General features: G+C 48.1%; 1 protein-coding gene across 1 annotated transcript; it reads right to left on the bottom strand.

The window, feature by feature from the left end:
* Positions 1 to 1,895: 1,895 nt before the first annotated feature.
* LOC141577853 (uncharacterized) lies at positions 1,896 to 19,800 on the bottom strand. The gene is made up of 5 exons (XM_074364828.1): positions 19,646 to 19,800; positions 19,230 to 19,541; positions 12,643 to 12,827; positions 2,630 to 2,774; positions 1,896 to 2,525 (listed from the first exon to the last, which is right to left on the bottom strand). The coding sequence occupies exons 1-5, from the start codon at positions 19,689 to 19,691 to the stop codon at positions 2,065 to 2,067; spliced, it is 1,149 nt and encodes a 382-aa protein (XP_074220929.1). The 5' UTR covers positions 19,692 to 19,800; the 3' UTR covers positions 1,896 to 2,064.
* Positions 19,801 to 22,095: the final 2,295 nt, after the last annotated feature.

Raw genomic sequence — 22,095 nt, 5'->3', positions numbered from 1 at the left:
GAAAGAACAGGTAAGTGACATGATACAAATTCATGGGTTGTAAGCAATGATTAGGCTGGAAGGTCAAGGACTTGAGAGGAGCGTGGTTTGGAAAAACCTGTGACAAATTATTTTAGGAGGAGAACATGTGGATAGTCCTCTTTAAATATGCAAAAAGGCAAAACATGTTCTGACTCATGAGAATAATCCCGAAAGGGTGATACCTGGAGAGGAAGGGATTCATGTCAAGTGGACATGATGCCAGTGATGTTGGTACTGGCCTGGCTCTTTCCAGCTGCCCCTGTCATCACCTGATGAGCTTATGGTCACTGTGGCCTTGGTGGCAGGAATGCAGGACGTGCTTGGGCTCAATTACATGGACACCCACTCACCAGGGTCCTCCTGGTCCAGTCACTTGTGAGGACCCTTCCTGCCAGCTGCAGAGAGGAATCCTAACGTCCTGACTGGCAGCATTTCCTGGGCTGTTCAGCTACCACCTGTTGGCAGGTTGGCTACTTTGGGCCACTTCCTTCATAGAACAGGAAACCTCCTATTCTTACTAAAAATATATGTTTATGCTGGATATAAACTTTTTTCTTAAAATGCAGGGAATGCAATTCTCTTGCCAAAACCACCACCCAGGGACTTTCAGATCCCACAGTCTCGGGAGTCCAGCAGCCAGCATTGCTTCTGATCGGGAACTCACTTTACAGCAGAGGAAATGCATCAATCGGCCCGAGCGCACGGATCCACCAGTCCTAGATTCCTCACCATCCCACAGCTGCTGGGTTTTAGAACACAAGCTGCCTGTAGAAGATCAACAGCAGTGCCAGGTGGGTAGTAACACCTTGCAGGGCTGAGGTGAGGTTCTCCGGCCGACTGTGAACTATTTACTCTCAGTATGTTGTTCTTCTCTCACAGCCTTGATTCATGGGTCACAGAATCAGGAAATGGATGGGTGGTGGCACCACTCATTGTTACCCCCAGTGACCACTAGCTAGCTTGCCTTCTTTCCCTGTGTCTTTATGCTCTGCTGGCCTATGGCCTTGGTCCCCGAGGGAGGGACACTTCCACCAGGAGAGAGGACGATGATTTCTTTGACCTGCTCTTTAAGTCTGTCTTCTGGGCTTTTTGGCTCCTCAAGCCTCTGAACCTACAGGCAAAGAAGGGAGAGGATGAGCTGCCTGGGTGACTGCTTCTGACTCCCGGGGGAGCTGGAGCCCTGCCCCGCCATGGGAGTGAAGAGGGGTTTCTGGGGACAGGGGTCCCTTCCTGTGTCTCCCTATTAGGATGTCTTGTCGTCAAGGTGAACAGAAAACCACAACAAATCAACCCAAGGATGCCTGTTTTGGTCCTGATCCATTGGAATGAAGGTTCTGGTCACTTCACTGGGTCATGGCCGCACAGCTGAGTTGGATGATGAAGGCAAAGGCACCCAGAAGGGGGGCAGGAAGGAGGAAGCAGCAATATGAGCCGAGACTTCTGAGCAGTTAAGGAAAGAGGGCTGTAGTTGTCCCGCGCACTTTCCCCTTGTTTTGCTGCAGCCACATGTATACGTGTGTGCATGCGTGTATATCTGTGTGTAAGTGTGTGTATGCGTGTGTTTATGTCTTTGTTTCTTTCATGTCTTATCCCTTCTTATGTGAGAAAAGGTGAACACAGCAGTTCACGCTTCTGCTGGGACACGTACCTCCGCCTGCCCTCAGGCTGGGCTTTCCAGCAATGGCTCCCCTGGTTCTCAGCATCAGAATCACACTGGAAAGACACCCCCACTTTCCTGGGTCCAGCTTGTGACAGTAATTTGTGGCACTGCTCAGCCTCCATAGTCATGTATTTAGAAAACATATGAATGATCTATTGTTTTGGTTTCTCCAGACATTGGTTCTGTTCCCTTGGAAAAACTAAACTGTACACAGAGAGGTTATTATCTCATTTATTGTAGAGTACTTGAAAACACAGGTACAGTATAAACACAAATTATAACGTTTAAAATTAAAAAACCCATCACCTATAAAATGCCAAGTGTTATAAGCCCACAAAAAGTTTTCTTAATGAGAAGAGACAATCACCGCTCCATGCACCTGCTCATTGGGCTGACCCTGAACACAGCAGGTGGACCCTGAGCACCACCTGGTGGATCAGGTGCGCCCCCTGGTGGGTTATGTGCGCCCCCTGCACCCACCCTGTGTCACTGCAGGGAGGTTTGCATGTGGGCTCACACCGACTTCCCCTCACTGTGTCTCTCACACAGTAATACACGGCCGTGTCCTCAGGTTTCAGGCTGTTCATTTGCAGATACACCGTGTTCTTGGCGTTGTCTCTGGAGATGGTGAATCGGCCCTTCACTGAGTCTGCATAGTATGTGGTACCACCACCACTATTAATAGTTGAGACCCACTCGAGCCCCTTCCCTGGAGCCTGGCGGACCCAGTACATCCAGTAGCTACTGAAGGTGAATCCAGAGGCTGCACAGGAGAGTCTCAGAGACCCCCCAGGCTGCACCAAGCCTCCCCCAGACTCCACCAGCTGCACCTCAGCCTGGACACCTGCAAATACAAAGACATCCTGGTCAGGAGACTGTCACACGTCCTCTGATTCCCTCACTCACGACCACCCACATCCTCAGTAGCTCTTGTTCTCCATGAATTACCTTGTAGAAGAGCAACCAGGAACACCCAGCTCAGCCCCAGCTCCATGGTGATTCGTCTGCGTTCAGTCCTGATCAGAGAATGGGAGCAGCTGATAATCCCGGGCTGGGGCTGCTCTCCCAGAGCTGCAGGTCCAGGGATTGGTGGCTTTATCCTCAGAGGGAGGCCCTATTTGCATGTCATCTCACTATATAGGATGTCTGGGCCTTGTTGGCCTCAGAGAGGGCCCAGCCCCTGAGCAGCTGTGAGTGTCTGTGGTTTGCTGGTGTTGGTAGCATTTGGAAATATCATGTTTATTACGTCAATTTTTCAGGGTAAACTCTTAGCACCCTGCTATGTTCTTTTGTTTCTACACATGCACACAAATCCTGTGCTGTAGTTGTCAGTGTTCCTCCCATATTGGAGATTTAAAGATTCCCAGAATAGTAAGTCATTTGTGGACTGTCCAGAGACACATATAAAGTGAGATTTTGACCCCGTATTTTCATGTTTGCTCTGCCTGTCTGGACGTAAGTGGTCCAGAATCACTTCTAAGACAGTGTTGGACAAGCCTGGTGAGGCTTCCTGGACCCCCTCCTGTGATGAGAACATGACGGTTCTGTTCTATGATCGTGTGTATCTGATCATGTGTGAGCAGGGGTCATGCACGCATTCTCAGGAGTCTCTAATAGTTGACTTTCTATCAATAGCAGCATTCAGGAAAACATCTTTACTTATCGTGGGATTGAGATTGAAAGATGCTTAATTTTCACTGTGTTGTCTTATTTTTACATAAATGACATGAACAATGTAACGTGCTCTCAATCTCCCCTCTGCTCTGCATGTTTAAATCTACACAGAGATGCAGAGATTGTCCATGTGATGTGAGAAATGGGACCACACCTCCCCTACCTGTGTTTGACGTCTCCATGTGGCATGATAGCTGGGAGGAAGATTCACCCCGCACTCCTGGATCAACTGCCAAATCCCAGGTGACTAAAGTTTCTGAGTGTGAACTGCCAGGTGTGCAGCCTGAGGGTCACTGCCAACTCCTCTGTGTCATCTTTTGATACTGAGTCTTTCAAGAAACCACTCCCCACCCAGGTGTGCTGCCCTCAGACCAAAGCCTGGAGCAGCTCGAAGGCTTATGGGTTAGACTCATCCACACAGGCGAGGGTCTTAGCTTCAGAAGCTGGAAAGCATAACGAGGAAGAGGGTGAGGTTATGAAATATGCATTGAGACTCTGAGTCAGGGAAGTTCAGTAAGGAGGCACAGGAACACACAGAAAGCGGGTTTAGAATCCCAGGCTTCATCCTGAATTCTCAGAAGTATTCTTGGAAAGACTGGGCTGCACCGAGGTTCACATGCTTCTGAGAAAATTAATGTCAGAATCCTGGATAGAGGATCAATGGATAGAGTTTACATTGATGACTGGAAAGATATTGATTTGAATGAATATTCCTATTACAAATTTCTGTAAAGAATACTGTTAGTTTTATAAATAAAATGAGCTGGGCTTATACAAATTCAGAAGAAGTTGGAAGTCCTGGAAACCATCATGAGACATATGACCTGGGCTCCCCTCAGTGTGCGCAGGGACACACACACACACAGACACGCAGGTGCACATGCACGTACGTGCAGAGACTCACACTCTTGTATCATATCTGCATCCAAACCTCATCTGTCCAAGTATTGTCTCTGACACACACAAGACATAGTCCTGTGACAGGAAATTGATGGCATCTGAGGGAAAGTGGAGTTCTAGGATTTTCCAGTAATGACTGAGCGACTCTGTTTTCTTAAATCCCATGACAAGGGCTGCGATGCTGGGCTTAATTGTACCTCAGACGCCATCAGCACACGGCCCTGCACTGAGCTATGGGTTTAGCCCTTTTTTCCACTTTACAGCATGTGTGAAGGCCCCACGAGCACCTGCACACAGTGTTTTCAGTGAACGTGAGCTTTAATTTCACCGAGAGACATATTTACTATTAAATGGCTGGATTTATGGTGAGTGCTTCCTAAACTTTGTAAGAAAGTAGCAATTTTCCACGATGGGGGCTTCAATATTTTAGTTCCATCAGCAGAATGTTTCTTTATTCCTGTATCCTCTTTATATTACAAAATTATCTCATTCTTTATCCCTTAATCTTCAGTTGTAGGGAGGGATCTGGATAACACAGTCTCACCTGCATTTAGCTCCTTGTTCAGAACATCTGAACATGCTGGGAACAACACAATTGCTCTCTGGGTTCTGGGTTTAGCCACAGTCTGATCTCTGCTCCATCTCCAGGCTTAAATACAAAAACCTGCATAATTCAGATCTGGTGTGGAGTTTCCTTCCAATGAGTGTCTCTATATGTGAATTTGTTTTTTGCCATCCACATGATTCACTTTTATTTCACCATGAAGATTAACCCATTTTCCCAGCATTGCCTGATTGGGGCAGCCTGGCTTCTGCAACAAAACTGATCCAACCTCACAAAGTGGGAAAAATGATAATAATACTGAATACACAGAAACCTCACTGAAATAGAGTTTGGTGACAGCACGGTGGGCTCTCATGTCCTATCAGAGAAGAAGAAAGACACCCTGTTCCCTCCTGGCAAGGACTCAGGCAGTGAGGGGTGGTCACAGCTCAGTCGGTGAGAAGCCCTGGGTGCCTTGTTCACTACAGCCCTTCCTGCAACATCCATTCCCATCCACAAAATAGTTCTTATCCCCGTGTATGCTAGGAACTTGCCGGTGGCTCAGTGTGATTCCAGGCACTGACCGTAAATTGCTGTTGATCCCAGATGAAAACATTTCTTCTTCCTGGAGAAATGACTGGCCATCTCTTTGTATCAGGTCAACATTTTCAGGGCCCTTATGGAATCAGACAAGACCCCGTATGACTGTGGGGCTGCTGAGCAAACAGTTGTGGGACCCACACTGGTCCCATGGCTGCGCCCTGTGTTTCTCCCCGACCCTGCAGTTTGAGTCTAAGTCATTCTCCTGGAGCCCAGCTTCCACATCTGTGCAGTAGGAAGCTCTGCAGGCTTTGCCTGAGAACTATTGTAAGGTGTGTCCTTTGTAGGTAAGACCTTGCACTGTAGGCAAGTACTTATTGGGCTTTCACTCTGACTTTGAAAGCAGGTTGTTCCAGCTGGAAGTGGCCGGCCTTCCTCCCACTCCTTGGGAATAGGGGCTGATCTACTGGGCCTGTGCTGAGCATCCTTCAGCCTGGCTCCTTCAGAACCAGACTGATCCCTTAGACCTGACTGGTGTTGGGCTTGCTGGCTATTTGCACTATTTGAGCAGTTTGACCCTTTATGCTGCTTAGAAATTATTCCTTTTTTCTCCAGAAATCAGCTTCAGAATTGGGGTCCAAGTTATCTAACTGTTCTGAGGTCACCTCTGCTACAGGAACCCCAGCTACTTTTGTGTTTTAAAACCACGGACCTTCCCTGTGGAAATGTATAGTGAAATGGACAGGCCTGGCCAAAAGCGATTCATGCTTCCATTATATATACATGTCAATGGCCATTATGGGGGACTTTAGAAAATCTCAAACTTACTTTTCTTAAAACCGACTTGAAGAACTATGTAAAATCTCCAAAACTGAATGGTACAGCTATTTACCTCATCATTCTGTGCCTTTCAAACATGTTTTAGAACCTCTAATTACCTCTTGTAAATTATGATCATAAGATTAACTGAGGCAAACAGGGACTAAGGAAAGAAATCTGGGCCTCTGAAGCCTCGGGCTCCCCTTCCCTGGCCTGTGGGTCTCAGGCTTCCCTCCAGCACCAATTCCTCCCTCTCCTCTTACTGCTGCACCTCCGCTGTACCCTCAGGTCTTCCACAGTCAGTGTCTCCGCAACTTCCACTTCCTCTAAAATTCTCCCCATAGTCTATTCCTCCAACTTGTCAGGTCTTGTTATCTTAATTTTCATCCTTATGAGGAACCAGAGGACCATCTCCTCATTTCTTTTTTTTTTTTTTCTGGACTAAACCTGAACTGTAGTCAAAGATTTTCCAAACCAACGTTCCTCACAGAGAAATTTAATGTGGCCCCTCAGACTGTTCAGCACGGCTTCTCTGACTTACATCGTCCTGTTCCTGCAGGTATTGTTGTGTCATGCCTAGCACTTTTGTAAACCGCTTTCTGGGAGAATCCTAAAAGGTGTTCAGAATTTCAGCCAGGAGAAGAGTCCACTAACTTGTTACATAAAAATTCTCTAGCAGCAAGTAGGCAAATTCATTGGGCAATTCCTGAGACTTTGTCAACTCTTTTATTTGCAATAAAAATTCGGGTTTCCCATGAAAACCTGTTGAATCTGTTCATGTTTATTTCAATCAACTGCAAATAATTTTAGAAGAAAATTGCTGTTTTGCTTCATATGTTTATTCCACCTGGGCCGCTTTTAAACCTAGTTTACAAATAAGCTGACACAGGACATTTCAACTGTAGGGAAGAGGTGCAGGATGGAATGGGAAACCGTGTCCACCTCTTATTTTCTTAAAGTGGCAAACCACCTCTGTCACAGTGTAGGTGAGACACCTCGAAGGACACATGCTAAGATACTTAAACTTCATTTAAAGCGAATGAAGGCCCCAGAAAATCCCAACTCCCTCCTGGTTCTGCTATTATTGGCAAGATCCAGGACTTTGAAAAAGAGACTCTTATAAATGCATGTGCTTCAGGCACTGTCAGCCCTCTGAGCAGCCCTCCCAACATCCTCCTAGTAGCCAGTGGCTCTGAGGAAAGACATGGAGTCTCCCCAGTCCCTTCTCTTAACAGAAGTTTCTCCAGGTTGATGATGAGCTTCCTTCCATCCTAACGGTCATTGAGCCGCACCCTCCCTGCTCAGCTGAATGACTGAGAGCAGCCCAGGCTCAGGGAACTAGAGCAGTTCCCACAGTGGGGACCTGTGACGAGCCTCGACACGTCTGTGCCCTGAGCCTCCTCTTATATTTAGGCCCTTCGAGAGATGCACACAGTTTATGCATTCATTTCTCCACCTTTGTCCATTTTACGGTTAAGACTGTTCAGTGAAATATTATGGTAGAATTACTGTATCTCCAAAGAGAGAAGTAATTCTAGAACTTGATAGAAGACATTAAATTAAATGAAATGAAAGCATTTTTATTCGTTCTGTCTCTGATGGTACTAACGCAAGTTCTGGAAGAATTGATTTTTTTCTCCCATCGAATCAGCTATCACCTTCCATGTTTTCGAAGCCTCACGCTGGTATTTGCAAAATTCACAGTGCACCTTCCTTCAGGGTTCAAATATATTCTCGTAAACATCTTCCTAGTATTAATCAATCTCCTACAATTAGAGAAATCCTTCAAGCCATAGAGCCCAAAACAGAAGATTACAAGGCTCAAGGCCTCATCACTCCTTGAACTTGTCCCTGTGGTTCCTCGGTTTCCTGAGGAGACAACTTCGGGGCTGATGGTGGAGCCGCGTCAGCCCCTAGGGGCAGGAAACTGCACAGTAAACACAGCAGCACTGTGTTGCCTTGAACCCTCACAAAACACTAACAGCCATCCCCGTGTTCCTGAATTCTTCACTGTGATTGATTAGTGAACTGCATTCTTTATTATTCCAGTTGCTAGAGCTGGCCAGTCCCTTTTTGCCTTCAATGGGGAGAATTAAACTTACTGGGTCATTGCTGTTCCAGGAATTCGTTTGTTATGAAAATGACAGGCCAGTCAAGAAACAAGCACCACACGGAGGGTTGGAGTATTCAGATGTATTATGCCTGCGGGCTCAGAGGGGCTTCTGCTCCGAAATTCTGAGCATCTTCAAGATGTGCACATGAGGTTTTATATGGTAAAGTACAAGCTTGGGGTATTTGGCCAATAGGCATGGAACAGCTTTAGCAGCATTATCATCACAAAAGTGGAGGTGGGGAGGCAGCAAACAAACATTCCAAAGCCAGATAAGTATCTTTGAAAATCCAGCTGGCTAGCAAAAAACATAAACAGCAAACCAACACTGATAAACTTAGATTTACAAGTTAGTCTAGCAGAATTCAGATCAGTATTCCAATACTTAGACTTGTGAGTTATCTTGTTAGCCCAGCCCAGCCTCTCCTTCACATTCCTAGACCTGTGAATCATCTTGTTAGACCAGCCCAGCTTTTCCTTCACATTCCCCCCTCTTGATGCTTTCACAACCCTAGTTGGTGTAAGCATCATCACTTAGATGTTGCAGGGGCTCATAATTGGAGGCTAACATCTGAAGTTTTATAGCCTCTTTCTGCTCACTGACAAAGCGGGTCAGGAAGTTTAGGACACGGGGCCCAATTAGCAGAACTGCAAAAATCAGGAGCAAAGGACCTATGAACGGTGCCAGCCAGGAGGTCCAGCCCCAGGGGCCTGTCATGGGCTCTTATCTAAAATATGTTTTCTCTTTTCCACTGGGTCTTGTAGCTCTTGAACTATCCCTGTAACAATTCCTGATTGATTGGCATAAAACAGTACTCTTCATTTAGGAAGAGGCATAGTCCCCCCTCTTTGTCCTTGAGTAGGTCCAGACCCCTCCTGTTTTGTAAGACCACCTCGGCCAGAGAGTCAATCTGATTTTGTAGAGTTCCCAGGGTTTCTGCTATTCATTGAAGATCATGGCTGAATTCACCTGTAAGCTGAAAATACAGGTTGGTACATGGACCACTTGTCACCCGGTTACATGCAGGTGCATCGTGCAGCCAAGGGGAGTGAGGGCATTAGCGTCAGTAGCATCAGCCTTATGATTATCTTAGACATGATGCTGCAGTGATGGCACTAATTATACCAAGGTATAAAATAGCTACCAGGATTCTATGGCCTATGTTCCAGTCAGGTGGGGTGGCGCTAGATATCCCCACTGCTAGTACGCAGACTAGTATAGCAAACAAGGAAAGAGGCAAGGGAGCACAAAAGAAATACATTTAACAGCTGCGTTGAGCTTTCCTCAGGCTTCGGCCATGCGTTGACTAGCCAGCCTCCGGGAGTGGCTAGAGCAGGGCTCGTCGATCCTCAAGCTTCAGCCGTGCATTGGCTAGCCAGCTTCCAGGTGTGGCTAGAGCAGGGCTTGTCGATCCTTTTCTGGTCCCTCTTGATCTTGAGCAGGTCTCCTGGGACACACTCAATTTCCCAGGGACCCTCTGTCTGAGGTGAATTCGCTCTCTTAACCCTGGAGTGGTGGATCCAAGGGATGATTCCTGCAACTTTAACAGCTGTAGGGGTAGTTAATAACACTAAATATGGTCCCTTACAGTGAATAAAGGCATGTGTCACTAGATGGCCCCCTACTTGACAGGATCGTGGTTGGCAGAAATGGCAGGCAGTTGAGTCCCCAGTAGCCCCTATAATAGTTGTCTTTTTCTTGGTCGGGGGGGCTACAGTTTGGGTCACCACAGAATACTCTGCTCCTGTGTCTACCATAAAAGTCATTGGTTGGCCCCCTATAAACATCTTGACCTTGGGCTCCCGGGGGCCCAGGGGCAGGGGGCCGGTTTCTCCTATTCTGAGTTGACCCCAGCCAGTCCGATGTGATTACTGGCTGGTGGCTCCAGCTGATAAATAGGCCTTTTGGGGGTGCTCTCTTTCCATCCTTTCTGTTTGGGCACTCGTTCTTCCAGTGTCCTGTCTCCCGGCAGTATGCACACTGGTCTTGGCCCAGGGGCATCCATGGTTGGGGTCCCCTCTTCCGGGGTGGTGCAGGATTCTGGCTGAAGCTTGTTTTCCTCAGGGCTGCTGCAAGGAATGTGGCTTTCTGCTTCATTCGCTGGTCTGCTTCTCGTTGGGCTTCCCGTTCTCGGTTTACAAAAACTTTGTTTGCAACTTCCAGCAGCTGTGTAGCATTCATCTCGGCGAATCCATCCAGTTTTTGGGGTTTCTGGCGTATATCTGGGTATGATTGGGTTATGAAGGCAGCGTTGACCATCCCCTGGTTTTCTTGGGCCTCAGGATCAAGAGGAATGTAGACTCGGAATGCTTCACATAGTCTCTCATAGAAGTCAGTGGGGGTTCCGTCTGGCCTCTGGGTCACTGTGGTCGTTTTAGACATGTTAGTTGGCTTCTTGGCTCCTGCTCTTAGCCCTTGTAGGATGGCCTCCTGGTGCTCACGCAGTGCTTCTCTTTCTTGTTGGGTGTTAAAGTCCCAATCTGGCCTGGTGTCATGGCCCACCCCTCAACATCCATTGTGTCTTCAGGGGCTCAGCCCTGCAGCCATTTTTGTGCTTCAGGGAGAATGCGTCTCCTCTCCTCTGTATTGAACAGAGACAGAAGCAGCTGGCGGACATCTTTCCAGATGGGCTAGTGAGAATGGAAGATAGACTCTACGAGGTCACTCATAGCCTGCAGCTTTTCGGAGTAGGAAGGAGTATCATGGCACCAATTGAGAAGGTCTGTGGTGCTAAAGGGTGTGCAGTAGAGTACAGGGTGCCCAGGCTGAACAGTCCCGTCTTCCCCAACTTGCTGTGGCCCTTGTGTCTCCCGCAGCAGCATTTGGAGGGCCGGTGGTGCTGGCCTCCCGGCTTGTGCTGAGCGGAGTCTCCTGCCTATGGCTCAGGCTGGGGGCTGGGCTCTGCTTCTGGGTCCTCAGACAGGAGGTGTTGGTGCCCCGGGGGCATACGGAGGGGGTAGGCATATCTGTCTTCTGCGTCTCCCTGGAAAATAGGCTTTTTTCTGTCTGTCTTTTTGGCCTGGACTGGCTGTTCTGCTAATATCTTGCATTGTCCAGGTCCATTTGAGCAGAACCGAATCCATGGGGGTAGAGTCTGGGTGATATTCAGCCAGGAGTCAATGTAAGGGAATTGATCTGGGTGGCCTGGGGTTCCAATGATTATTTGATAGACTGCTCGCACTTTTGCTAGGTCCAGAGTTCCTCCTGAGGGCCACCCATCTCCAAAGGCCGGCGATTTAAGCTCACACAAAGTGCGGAGCCTGCCAGGGGTCATTCAAATTCCACAGTCTCCTGAGAACCCCTTTTTGAAATTCTTAATCATGCAGTCTAGAGTGGTGGGTTTAAACTTAGAGCCTCCCATTTTTTTAGATGTTTGGGAAGGTAGCCTTTATATCTTTTCTTTCTTCACTCCTCAACACACTGGAGTTCCCAGAGAGACTGCTCTCTTGCTGGGTCTATGAGTTGTTTTAAGGTTAACTTGGTCAGGGACTCTGGGTTCCAGTCACAGCTGATGCCTCTGGAGCTCAAGGCCTCAAGCAGTTCCAGGGACTTTCTTCATTAAATCCTCTCTATATCCTGAACTAAATTATCAGGGGCATGGGACTGACAGCAGATGGTAAAACAAATGGACTAGAAAAGGGACCTCCAAGGCCGGGTGAGCCCAGTCCAGAAGGAATTCATCTTCTAAACGCGAGTCCTGGGGGTCTGGGGCTAGGCAAAAGGGGCACTACTTGGGTCAGTTCAGTAGGGGAACACTAAGTCTCGGGTGTTCTGTGACAGAATCAGGTAGGAGACTTTCTCAAAGAAATAGCATCCTAGCCTCCGAGGGCACAGGGGTGTTGACCCATTGGCTGTCTATGTCCTTTTCCCTCCCAGTGTGGCCACCCTGTGCCGGTGTCACAGACAAGACAAGGGAGGGTTTTCATAGCGTCCGCCTGGCCACTCCCCTAGCAGGGACGAAGGTGCCTCTTAGCTTTGGCGGGTCAGTATAAGCTGCTGACTCCGATCGGGACCCTGAGGGACCGATACCGCCCTGAGACGTATGAGGTCAGAACGGAACCGCAGGTTGGGACTCACTCAAACTCCGTAGCAGAATGCCGTGGAGCTACCAACTCGAGCCTGATCGCACGCTTCACAGGCTGCTCATTCACTCCCGCAGACACACAGAGAGGTTAATATCATTCCTCCCACCAATACCAATATCCTGTTTCCTGTAGGAGGGGATCCGCCTCCTCTTCTGTCCACTGGGACAGGACCTGATACCTGACCTGATTTCCCATCTGAAATACCATCAGACAGAGAGCCTGTAGGAGGGGGTCAGCTTCCTCTTCTGTTCAGTGGGACAGGACCTGATACCTCCCGGGGGTTCCTACCTTGTCCGGACGGCCACCTGGTGAGTCTATCCGTCCCTCCATGGAGTCTGGATCTGGTTGTAGCTCAGCCACCCAAGGGGCTGAGTTGCCATCACGAAGGAGAACCCGGAATATCGTCGGGCGGCGCCACCTCATTCGCTGCTGGAATTCCATCCCCCGGTCAGCCAGAGCCACCAGTCCAGCGGCTGAAGGGCCCGGTGTGGTTGTATCTCGCTGGGGCCTCCAGAAATGTTACGGGAATGACAGGCCAGTCAAGAAACAAGCACCACTCCGAGGGTTGGGGTACTCAGATGTATTACGGCTGCGGGCTCAGAGGGGCTTCTGCTCCGAAACTCTGACCACCTTCAAGATGTGCACATGAGGTTTTATAGGGTAAAGTACAAGCTTGGGGTATTTGGCCAATAGGCATGGAACAGCTTTAGCAGCATTATCATCACAAAAGTGGAGCAGGGAGGCAGCAAACAAACATTCCAAAGCCACATTTGTATCTTTGAAAATCCAGCTGGCCAGCAAAAAAACATAAACAGCAAACCAATGCTGATAAACTTAGATTTACAAGTTAGTCCAGCAGAACTCAGATCAGTATTCCAATACTTAGACCTGTGAGTTATCTTGTTAGACCAGCCCAGCTTTTCCTTCCCATATTGAGAGCCCCTCTAATTCTGGGTAAGCCTGGAGGCTGGTCTGGATGATGTAACATCTTTTGGAAGTTCTAGTTTGTGGATAATGTGTTTCCCTTATCTCCTTCTCAATCCTCCTTGAAGGAAGACATCTACCACTTGCTACAGTTTTTATTCTTAAAGGGGCAATCGTTTTCTTGAGGAAAATTGCAGTTTACCCAAATGCAGACTCAATGTTTAGGATACCTGACATGAGAACCAGGGCTCCACTTACATCCAGATGTACTTCCACGCAGATGGGCTCCATCGGGTCTTGGCTGATCAACACCCTGATCTACGGGCTAAATGTGAGACTCTCCCAGCTACCTGGACACTGCCGAGACCTGCGTCCAACTTTTGTTCATACGGCCCGACCTCAGCATGATTCGCTCAACAGCAAAACCTGTACTGGAGCCTCTCGGATCCCCAGCTTCACCACTGAAGTCCCTCATGATTGCTGAAAAGTGATGGACCACTTTCCGCCTCCTGGTCGTCTCCAAGATTCTCCTCAGAAGCCGTCTTTTCACAGTACCTCTCAGGAGACAGAGATGCAAGCGTCACACCTTGCAAGCTGGATAGCTTATCTACTGGGAAAGACACTTCCAGAAGAACTCCTCAACCTCAGTGGAAAGGTCTCCAGCAGGTGCTGCTCACCAGCCCTTGTGCCACCAGTCTCCCGAGAGTGAGAACTTGGGTCCACGTGACACACCTAAGAAGGCAGCTGGCCCTGAACATTCCTGCTCATCTGGAGACCCGACTGTGGAGACTCTCAGAATTGAGGGCAACATCAGCTGAGACAGCTTCCCAAGGCATCTGTGCCAGACCTATTGGACAATTTCCTGCCGAGTCTCTGATGAGAATATAACATGTCAGGTGATCTCCAGCCTCCGGTCTTGATAACACAGGGACTTACGGTGAGAGAGCCTGCGCGCTCTCCCTCTCACTGCTCCATGTTGCTGGAATGTGGCCTCAATAGGAGCACTTTCCTTCTGACATGAGAAGTTACACCCAGAGGAGTTCCTTCCTGGCGCTGACAGACAAAAACGTGAAAAAACCCAGAAATCCTAAGTCTTCATCAGTGATGTTTTCAGAGAAAGTTCTCAACCTTGATCAAATGGCAAAAGGCAAAATAGAAAGAAAACCTCAGTTTAGTAAAATTGGGTGAGCAGAGGGGAGCTCTCATGCCGTTTGATGGCCTCAGAGCCCAGCTGGGGGAAGCAAGGCTTCCCTGTCTTTCCTGGGCAGGACTCTGCCAAGAGAAATGCACAGGCTCTGGTTCCCTAGGGCTCTCTCAGCCCCCTTCCCCCCTTGATGAAGGAGGCATCTCCTTTTACTGAAGACGAGCATGTGGCTCATCAGGTTTGCAGACTCCATACTGAAGCTGTTTACTGGTCCAAAGTAAACTCACTTTTGTTATTGAAACAACTGCTCGTCTGTTTGTGTTACATTAAAAAAAGCTAACTTCCCATGAGAATGTTGACTTTTATCTCCCTTATTTCCTTTCGATTTCCTTGTAAGTTACCGAGGAGGTCCCTGGGATGGACGTGAGCTCCCACCTCCACAGACGTTCCTGGTCACATCCATGCTCAGAGGAGAGAAGGTGGCCCCCACCAGCCTGCAGGGGGTGAGGGGAGGTGAAGGGGTGCTGTGACTCCTGAGGGGGAGGGGATGTGGGTGCTGGGGAAGGTCTAGTGATTTCTGTCAGGGTGGGTCACAGTGGGGCAGGGATACAAGAGCAAGTGTGTTGGATATACTGATACGGTTTTAAGAATTACAAGCACTGTTATTACAGTTGTAAAACAAGTAACAATTTGCTACGTGTCTCATATGTGAAACATTTATTAATATTGTAACAAATTATTGTTCTGAGGTAAAATCCTCAGTTATTACAGATACAAAGGCAGGAAATTTTAAATGTTGCAAGAATCCAGTCCAGCCTGGGCTCTGTCGGGGCTTCTGCAGACTCGGGCTCAGAAAAGACAGCTCTGACATCCAGGTCCCATAATCCATGCGAACCACGATCCCCTCACCAGTCCTGGGGTCTGGTCTGGTGCCCCCTTGTCTTGTATGTCCATGCTCGGGGCTCTCCTGCCCACAGAGCAGGAACGTTGTGTGAAGAGAGTGTAATGTGGACCCTGAGTGCACTGAAGATCAAAGTCTGGTGTCTGCCTTTCCATTAAGTGAGAATAATTTACACACAACAAATGTAGACTCTGTATGTCAACAATGATATAAATTTGACAACATAGAAATATTTTATCGTAGTTTTTCACCATTATTGGCATTTGAGTCTAGGTTCCTGTTGTGGGAGCTGCCGTGTGCTGTGTGGGACGCACGGCCACATTGATGGACTCTGCCCACTAGGGAACCGGGCACCTGCAGCCCACCCCACATGTGACAGCCCACCCTGTCTCCAGATATTTCCAAATGTCCTCTGGGGACAAACACCTCCACTTTCACACAGACATCAATTTCCAAATATACAACATTCCTCATGCTATGCTTGTGAAAGGCACTGCAGGAAACAGGACTCAGGACACTCTCGAGGATGAAATGGCTGGAAATACATTGGAAGGTGGAGGGCAGACTCGAGGATGCACAGAAGAATCATTTGTGTCAGTTAACATCTGTAAATTTGACAATGAAAAAGAATATTTAGTGAATAAATATCAAATAAAGTTCCCATGGAGAGATATTTCTGTGTGTATGTTCCTAATTTAGATGAAGAATAAAACACAGACAAGCCTGAATGCATGAAAAAGGCCCAAGTTCAGATCAGGAAGTTTCCCTGGAAACATTATGGATCGGCTTCCAGGGGAGACGGTGAACCAGTGGAGAATCCGCTGTGTCTGGGAGGAAACCCGTCCAAGGCTACTTCTGCACCTGCTGGGAAATGGGTCCTTTGATTTCCTCACGGCCCTGGGTGCCCCCGGGTGGCCGGAGCCCTCCATGTAGGGATGGTTGTGTCTGGGTCACCCTGATGTCCCCTCACTCACTCTCCTTCCTGTGACAATAGCACATGGCTGTGTCCTCAGGGACCCCAGAGATGAGCTGCAGGGACACATGGCCTTCAATGTGTCTCTAGAGATGTGGGGGAATTTTTGGAGAGGCACTGTGTATGCTGTCCAGCAGTGAGACCCAAGCACCCCAGGTTCTGCTGGGCTTTCCGTGGGGGAGGATGGACCCAGACCCTCCAGGAGGCACTGTGTGTGGTGGAGAGGGGGGTTTATGTTCTTCTCAGCTAAGCCTTTGGCCCTCAGAGGATGATGTCAGTGAAGAGGAGACCCAGGCCCTGGGTGGCAGAGGTGATGTGATGGCCCTGAGACCTAAGTGTGGTTCTCATGCACGTGGGGTCGTGTTTCCACATGAACATGGAGGGTCAGGTCAGGCCCTGTCTCAGGGCACGGGAGGCGGTGCTGCCTGACGGCCAGGGTGGACACCCATTCTGCTCACTGACCACAGCTGCTCTCCTCCCAGAGCAGGGAGTTCAGTCCAAGGAGAGTCGGAGGGCAGGGGAGTGACCGTCAGCAGAGCAGGACCTACTTTCCCTCCCAGTGTTTCATGTGAAAACGTCCTGAAGTCACGCCTGATACTAACAACTGGAGTGGGCGTCTCCCACACTCCTCCTCTCGTGCCCCCCACCCCCCCGGTCCCCTCTGCTCCCTGCTCACCTGCTCGGCATCTCTGCTCTGACTCTCAGCTGCTTGTTAAACAAAAGCTGTGCTCTTTCCTCGATGTCCCACCAAAGTTTGTACACATTTCCTGCCACTGTGTTGGCATTATTGCCAATAAGTTAACTCAGTTCAACAGCACATGTTCTGTTATTTTCTTAATCTGTTCCTCAATGCTTCACCTCACATCCTGTGTCTACAGTGTGTTCCTCGGACCCCCCTTAGAAATCATGAACAGACTTTAAGACGTCCATTCCTTGCTGCTCTGAGATTTGGTTGGTTCTCAATTTGAGGACATTTTATATCGTGATTTCCAAATTATACCAAAACTGATAGATATTGGACATTAATATGTTCAGGATCATTCTACCCACTCCTGTGAGGCCGAAACCATTTTTCAGTAGAAGTTCAAGTGACTCTTGTAGATGATCATAGCACATCTGTGAAGAAAAGATGATTTTTCCTTTGCAGTACGACACTTACTTTCCCATACATGCCTGAAAGGCTCACCATTTGTGTATTACTTGGGTAGAGATTCCATTACAGAATAACAGACTGGGCAGCTCAAACAGCAGAAATGCATTTCTCTCAGATCTGGAGGCCGGAAGTCCAAGATCAAGGTGCCCAGAAGGTTGGGTTCTTCTGATGCCTTTCTCCTTTGCCTGCAGGGGCCCCGTCCTCACTGAGCCTCAGATGGACTTTTCTCCCGTGTCTGTGCATCCATGACACCTCTGTGCATCTGTTTTCTTCTTCTGAAAGGTGGCAGTGTCACCAAAAGGAGGAATGAACAGAGGTTTTCATGTTCTTCGGATTTAGATTCGGCTCTCAGAGAATCATGTCAGTGAAGATAAGAACCCTGACTCTGAAGCTGACACTGACCATTTGACCACACATCAGTGAAGTTCCTTGAAATGCTTTCCTCAATTAGTTCTGGACCTGCATGACTCTGCGTCTATCTTTGCGTGTCCCAGGTTTATCAAGAAACCTGCTGAGTCATGTTAGTGGGAATCCTCACCTGGAACTCTGATCACCCTCAATATGTGATCCAACTCACTACACCTATCATCCCCCAGGGAATATTTAAGCACCCCGTCCTCCTGTACAACGAATCCTCTGGAGACAGTCTGCCCAGTGTACCCCGAACTTGAAATCTCCTCACGGTAATTTTCCACCTGGTCAGCATCACCACCTTCTTGACCATAAACCTCCATTTATCATCTGAATTTGAAATTGAACCAGGTAACCCAAACTGCCACAAAAACCCAAAGGGAGATTTGCGTTCCTTTATTGAAATAAAATTTATGCCAAACTTTATTATCAAGCTCACAGCCCCCATCAGTTTAATTCATGCCTCAATGGAGCTTGTCTGTTCGAAATACTCTCTCCTTAAATGAGCTCACAGCACTTTGTGCTCAGGGACACTGGACTGCACTTCAGCACAACACGTGGGCCAATTTAAACAGGAAAATTTTCTACATATACCAGAAAGTGTCAAAAACATGGCACTAACTGGACCTGGAAGGAGACTCATTTACGTGATGGGAGTTGAAACAAGAGGGCAGAGCATCACCCCGACCGACCTCAGGTGGGAATGTTAGTGTGTTGGGGATTCAAAGTGCTGCCCGCGTTGTAAATGTCCAGGAGTTCAGAAAATGCAACATTTTTCGTTTTGTGCTGGAAATAAATTTTGCCCAGATGTGATCTGTAGACCCCGGACCCCGTGAGCAATGAGGATCCCTGCACACGCAGTCCTGGGCAGTGTGGAACTGGCGTCTGTGACGTGTATCCTGCTCACTGCTAACCCTGCGTGCCCTTTGACAGAAAGATGGAGGGTGTGCAGCCTCCTGCCCCGGGAGCAGAGACAAAGGTGAGCAACTGTTTGCACGTGTTTTCCCAGTGCCTGTGCCTTCTCAGGGTACTCATCAGGTTCGAAACTTTCTGAGTCACCTTTAAAATTATACTAAAGTTTAACATTGTTTGGAGCTTTATTTCAGTTGTGAAAATACATCCTTATTACAAATATTATTGTCAGAAAGCAACACATACCTCAACAATGAAAATTTAGAAACCAGCAGAGGGTCTATAGTAGAGTTGACGGGAGGGAAAAGGAAACCAAGGATTGTAACTACAAACTCATCTCACACCTCTGCACCTGCTCTGGGGCTCAGCCCTGCCCTTGGTGGGTCGTGAGCACCCCCTGGGGGCTGTGCGTGCCACAGGGAGCAAGGTTTTTGTCTGGGTTCACAATGACTTTAACTCACTGTGTCTGCCGCACAGTAGTACATGGCAGTGTCCTCAGGTTTCAGGCTGTTCATTTGCAGATACAGAGTGTTCTTGGCGTTGTCTTTGGAGATGGTGAATCGGCCCTTCACGGAGTCTGCGTAGCTTGTGCTACCATCACTATCAATAGCTGCGACCCCCTCGCGCTCCTTCCCTGGAGCCTGGCGGAACCAGCCCATGCAGTAGCTACTGTAGGTGTATCCAGAGGCTGCACAGGAGAGTCTCAGAGACCCTCCAGCCTGCACCGAGCCTCCCCCAGACTCCACCAGCTGCACCTGAGCCTGGACACCTGCAAACACAAAGACATCCTGGTCAGCAGACTGTCACACGTCCTCTCATTCCCTCACTCACGACCACCCACATCCTCAGAAGCTCTTGTTCTCCATGAATTACCTTGTAGAAGAACAGCCAGGACAACCCAGCTCAGCCCCAGTTCCATGGTGTATTGTCTGTGCTCAGTCCTGCTCAGAGAATGGGAGCAGCTGGGAATCCCGGGCTGGGGCTCCTCTCCCAGTGCTGCAGGGCCAGGGCCAGGTGTCTTTATCCTCAGAGGGAGGCCCTATTTGCATGTCATCTCACTATATAGGTAGTCGTGGCCTTGCTGGCCTCAGACAGGGCCAGGCCCCTGAGCAGCTGTGAGTGTCTGTGGTTTGCTGGTGTTGGTAGGATTTCAAAATATCATGTTTATTGTGTGAATTTTCAGGGTAAACACATAGAACCTGTATATTTTACGTGTGCACACGGATTGTATGTTGTCGCTGCTAGAGTTCCTCCCACGTTGGTGATGTACGCAGCCCCCAGACGGGTAGCGCATTTGTGGTCTGTGCAGGGACACATGTTAGGTGAGAGTTTGTCCAGCATTTTCACCTGTGCTCCTCCTCTTGGTCATAACTGATGCTGAGTCAGCATGAAGAGAGTTTTGGAAAAGACTGGTCAGGTTTCCCAGACCCCCTTCAGTGATGAATTCATGATGATTTTGACTGTTAGTGTGTTGACCAGTAATGTGTAAGCAGAGTTCATGAGGATTGTTTTCAACAGTCTCTGCATTTCAATGCACTTCTATCAATAATAACATTCAAGAAAATGTCTTTACTAGTGATTGGGCTGTAATGAATACTTGTTATGTACTTTGTAATTTTATTTTTATGCAAGTTACAAACTACACAATATGCTATAAATCTCACCTCAGTGTTGCACGTTAAAATCTACACATAGTGGGATACAAAGGTTATGTGACGTGAGAAATGTGACCAAGCCTCACCCTACCTGAGTTTGACGTCTCCAGGTGGCATGTGAGCTGGGAGAAGGTCCAACTGGTACTGTTGGATCAACTGCATAATTCCAGGTGTTAAACTTCAGAGTGTGAACTGCCCGGTGTGAAGACTGAGGGTCATTCCCACCCCGATACAGGCTCATCATTTCAAACAGCTTCTTGCACCAGAACCTCTCCCCACCCAGCTGTGCTGTCCTCTGACCACAGACCTGCAGCACCTGAAGGATTCTGGTCTAGACTCAGCCATACAGGTGAGGGTCTTAGCTGTCAGAAGTAGGGAATCACATCTAGGGGGAAGGTGGGTGATGAAACTTGCAGTGAGCCCTCAGCCGCTGGGAAGTTCTGTCAGGAGCCCAGGAACACTCAGGATGTGTGTTCAGAATCCAAGGCTTCATCCTGACTTTTCTGCACCACCCTCAGAAGGGCTGGGCTGCACCGAGGTTCACCCACTTCTGAGAAAATTAATGTCAGAATCTTGGGTATAGATTCCACTGATGATGGGGAAGACATTGATTTGAATAAATAATCCTATTAGATGTTTCTTTATAGAATTGGGTGATTTTCATAAAGAAAATTAGCTGATAGTGTCCCAATTCAGAAGGATGATGGAAGTCCAGAAACCTGTCATCACACGAGTAACCCGGGCTCCCGTCAGTGTGCAGGGACACGCACACACACATGCACATACATGCAGGGACCCACACTTTTCTATCATATCTACATCCAAGTCCTCCTTCATCCAAGATACTGTCTCTGACACACATAAGACATAATCCTGGGACAGGAAACTGCTGGCATTTGAGGAAACATGGAGGACCCGTATTTTCCAGTAATGAATGAGCGACTCTGTTTCATTGGATCCCATGACAAGGGCTGCAATGCTGGACTTAATTGTACCTCAGACGCCATCAGCACATGGCCCTGCACTGAGCTCTGGGCTTAGTCCTTGTTTCCACTTTACAGCATGTGTGAAGGCCCCACGAGCACATGCACACAGTGTTTTCAGTGAATGTGAGCTTTAATTTCACCTAGAGACACACCTACTATTGAAATGGCTGGTTTTATTGTGAATTGGTCCTAAACCTTGTAGGAAAGTAGCAGTTTTCCACGGAGGGGGATCCAATTTGTCAGTCCCATCAGCAGAATGTTGCTTTATTCCTGTATCCTCTTTATATTACATAATTATCACATTCTATATCCCTTATTCTTCAGACATGGGGAGGGGTCTGGATAACACATTCTCACCTGCATGTAGCTCCTTGTTCAGAACATCTGAACATGCTGGGAATGACATAATTGCTCTCTGGATTCAGAGATAAGCCACAATCTGTTTTCGGCTCAATCTCCAGGCTTAAATATAAAAACCTGCATAATTCAGATCTGGTGTGGAGTTTCCTTCCAATGAGTGTCTTTAATAAGTGAAGTCATTTTTTGTCATCCACATGATTCACTTTTATTTCACCATGAAGTTGAACTCATAAACCCAGCACTGCCTGACTAGGGGATCCTGGCTTCTACAACAAAACTGATCCAATCTCACAAAGTGGGAAAAATAACAATAATACTGAAT

This window comes from Camelus bactrianus, chromosome 6 (genome assembly GCF_048773025.1).
Source record: "Camelus bactrianus isolate YW-2024 breed Bactrian camel chromosome 6, ASM4877302v1, whole genome shotgun sequence".
NCBI lineage: Eukaryota > Metazoa > Chordata > Mammalia > Artiodactyla > Camelidae > Camelus > Camelus bactrianus.
Note: the sequence above shows the minus strand (reverse complement) of the source record. Positions and strands in the feature narration are given on the sequence as shown.

Bases quoted from the DNA above. Each gene is read 5' to 3' on its own strand.
- LOC141577853 (XM_074364828.1), bottom strand. From the start codon at position 19,691: ATGGAACTGGGGCTGAGCTGGGTTGTCCTGGCTGTTCTTCTACAAG. The intron at 12,828-19,229 runs GTTAAAGTCATT...CGGGCCCTTCAG, and splicing joins CTGTGCGGCAGACACAGTGA to CCGCTGGACTGGTGGCTCTG. The intron at 2,775-12,642 runs GTAGGAACCCCC...CTGAGGATAAAG, and splicing joins CAGGTGGCCGTCCGGACAAG to CCACCAATCCCTGGACCTGC.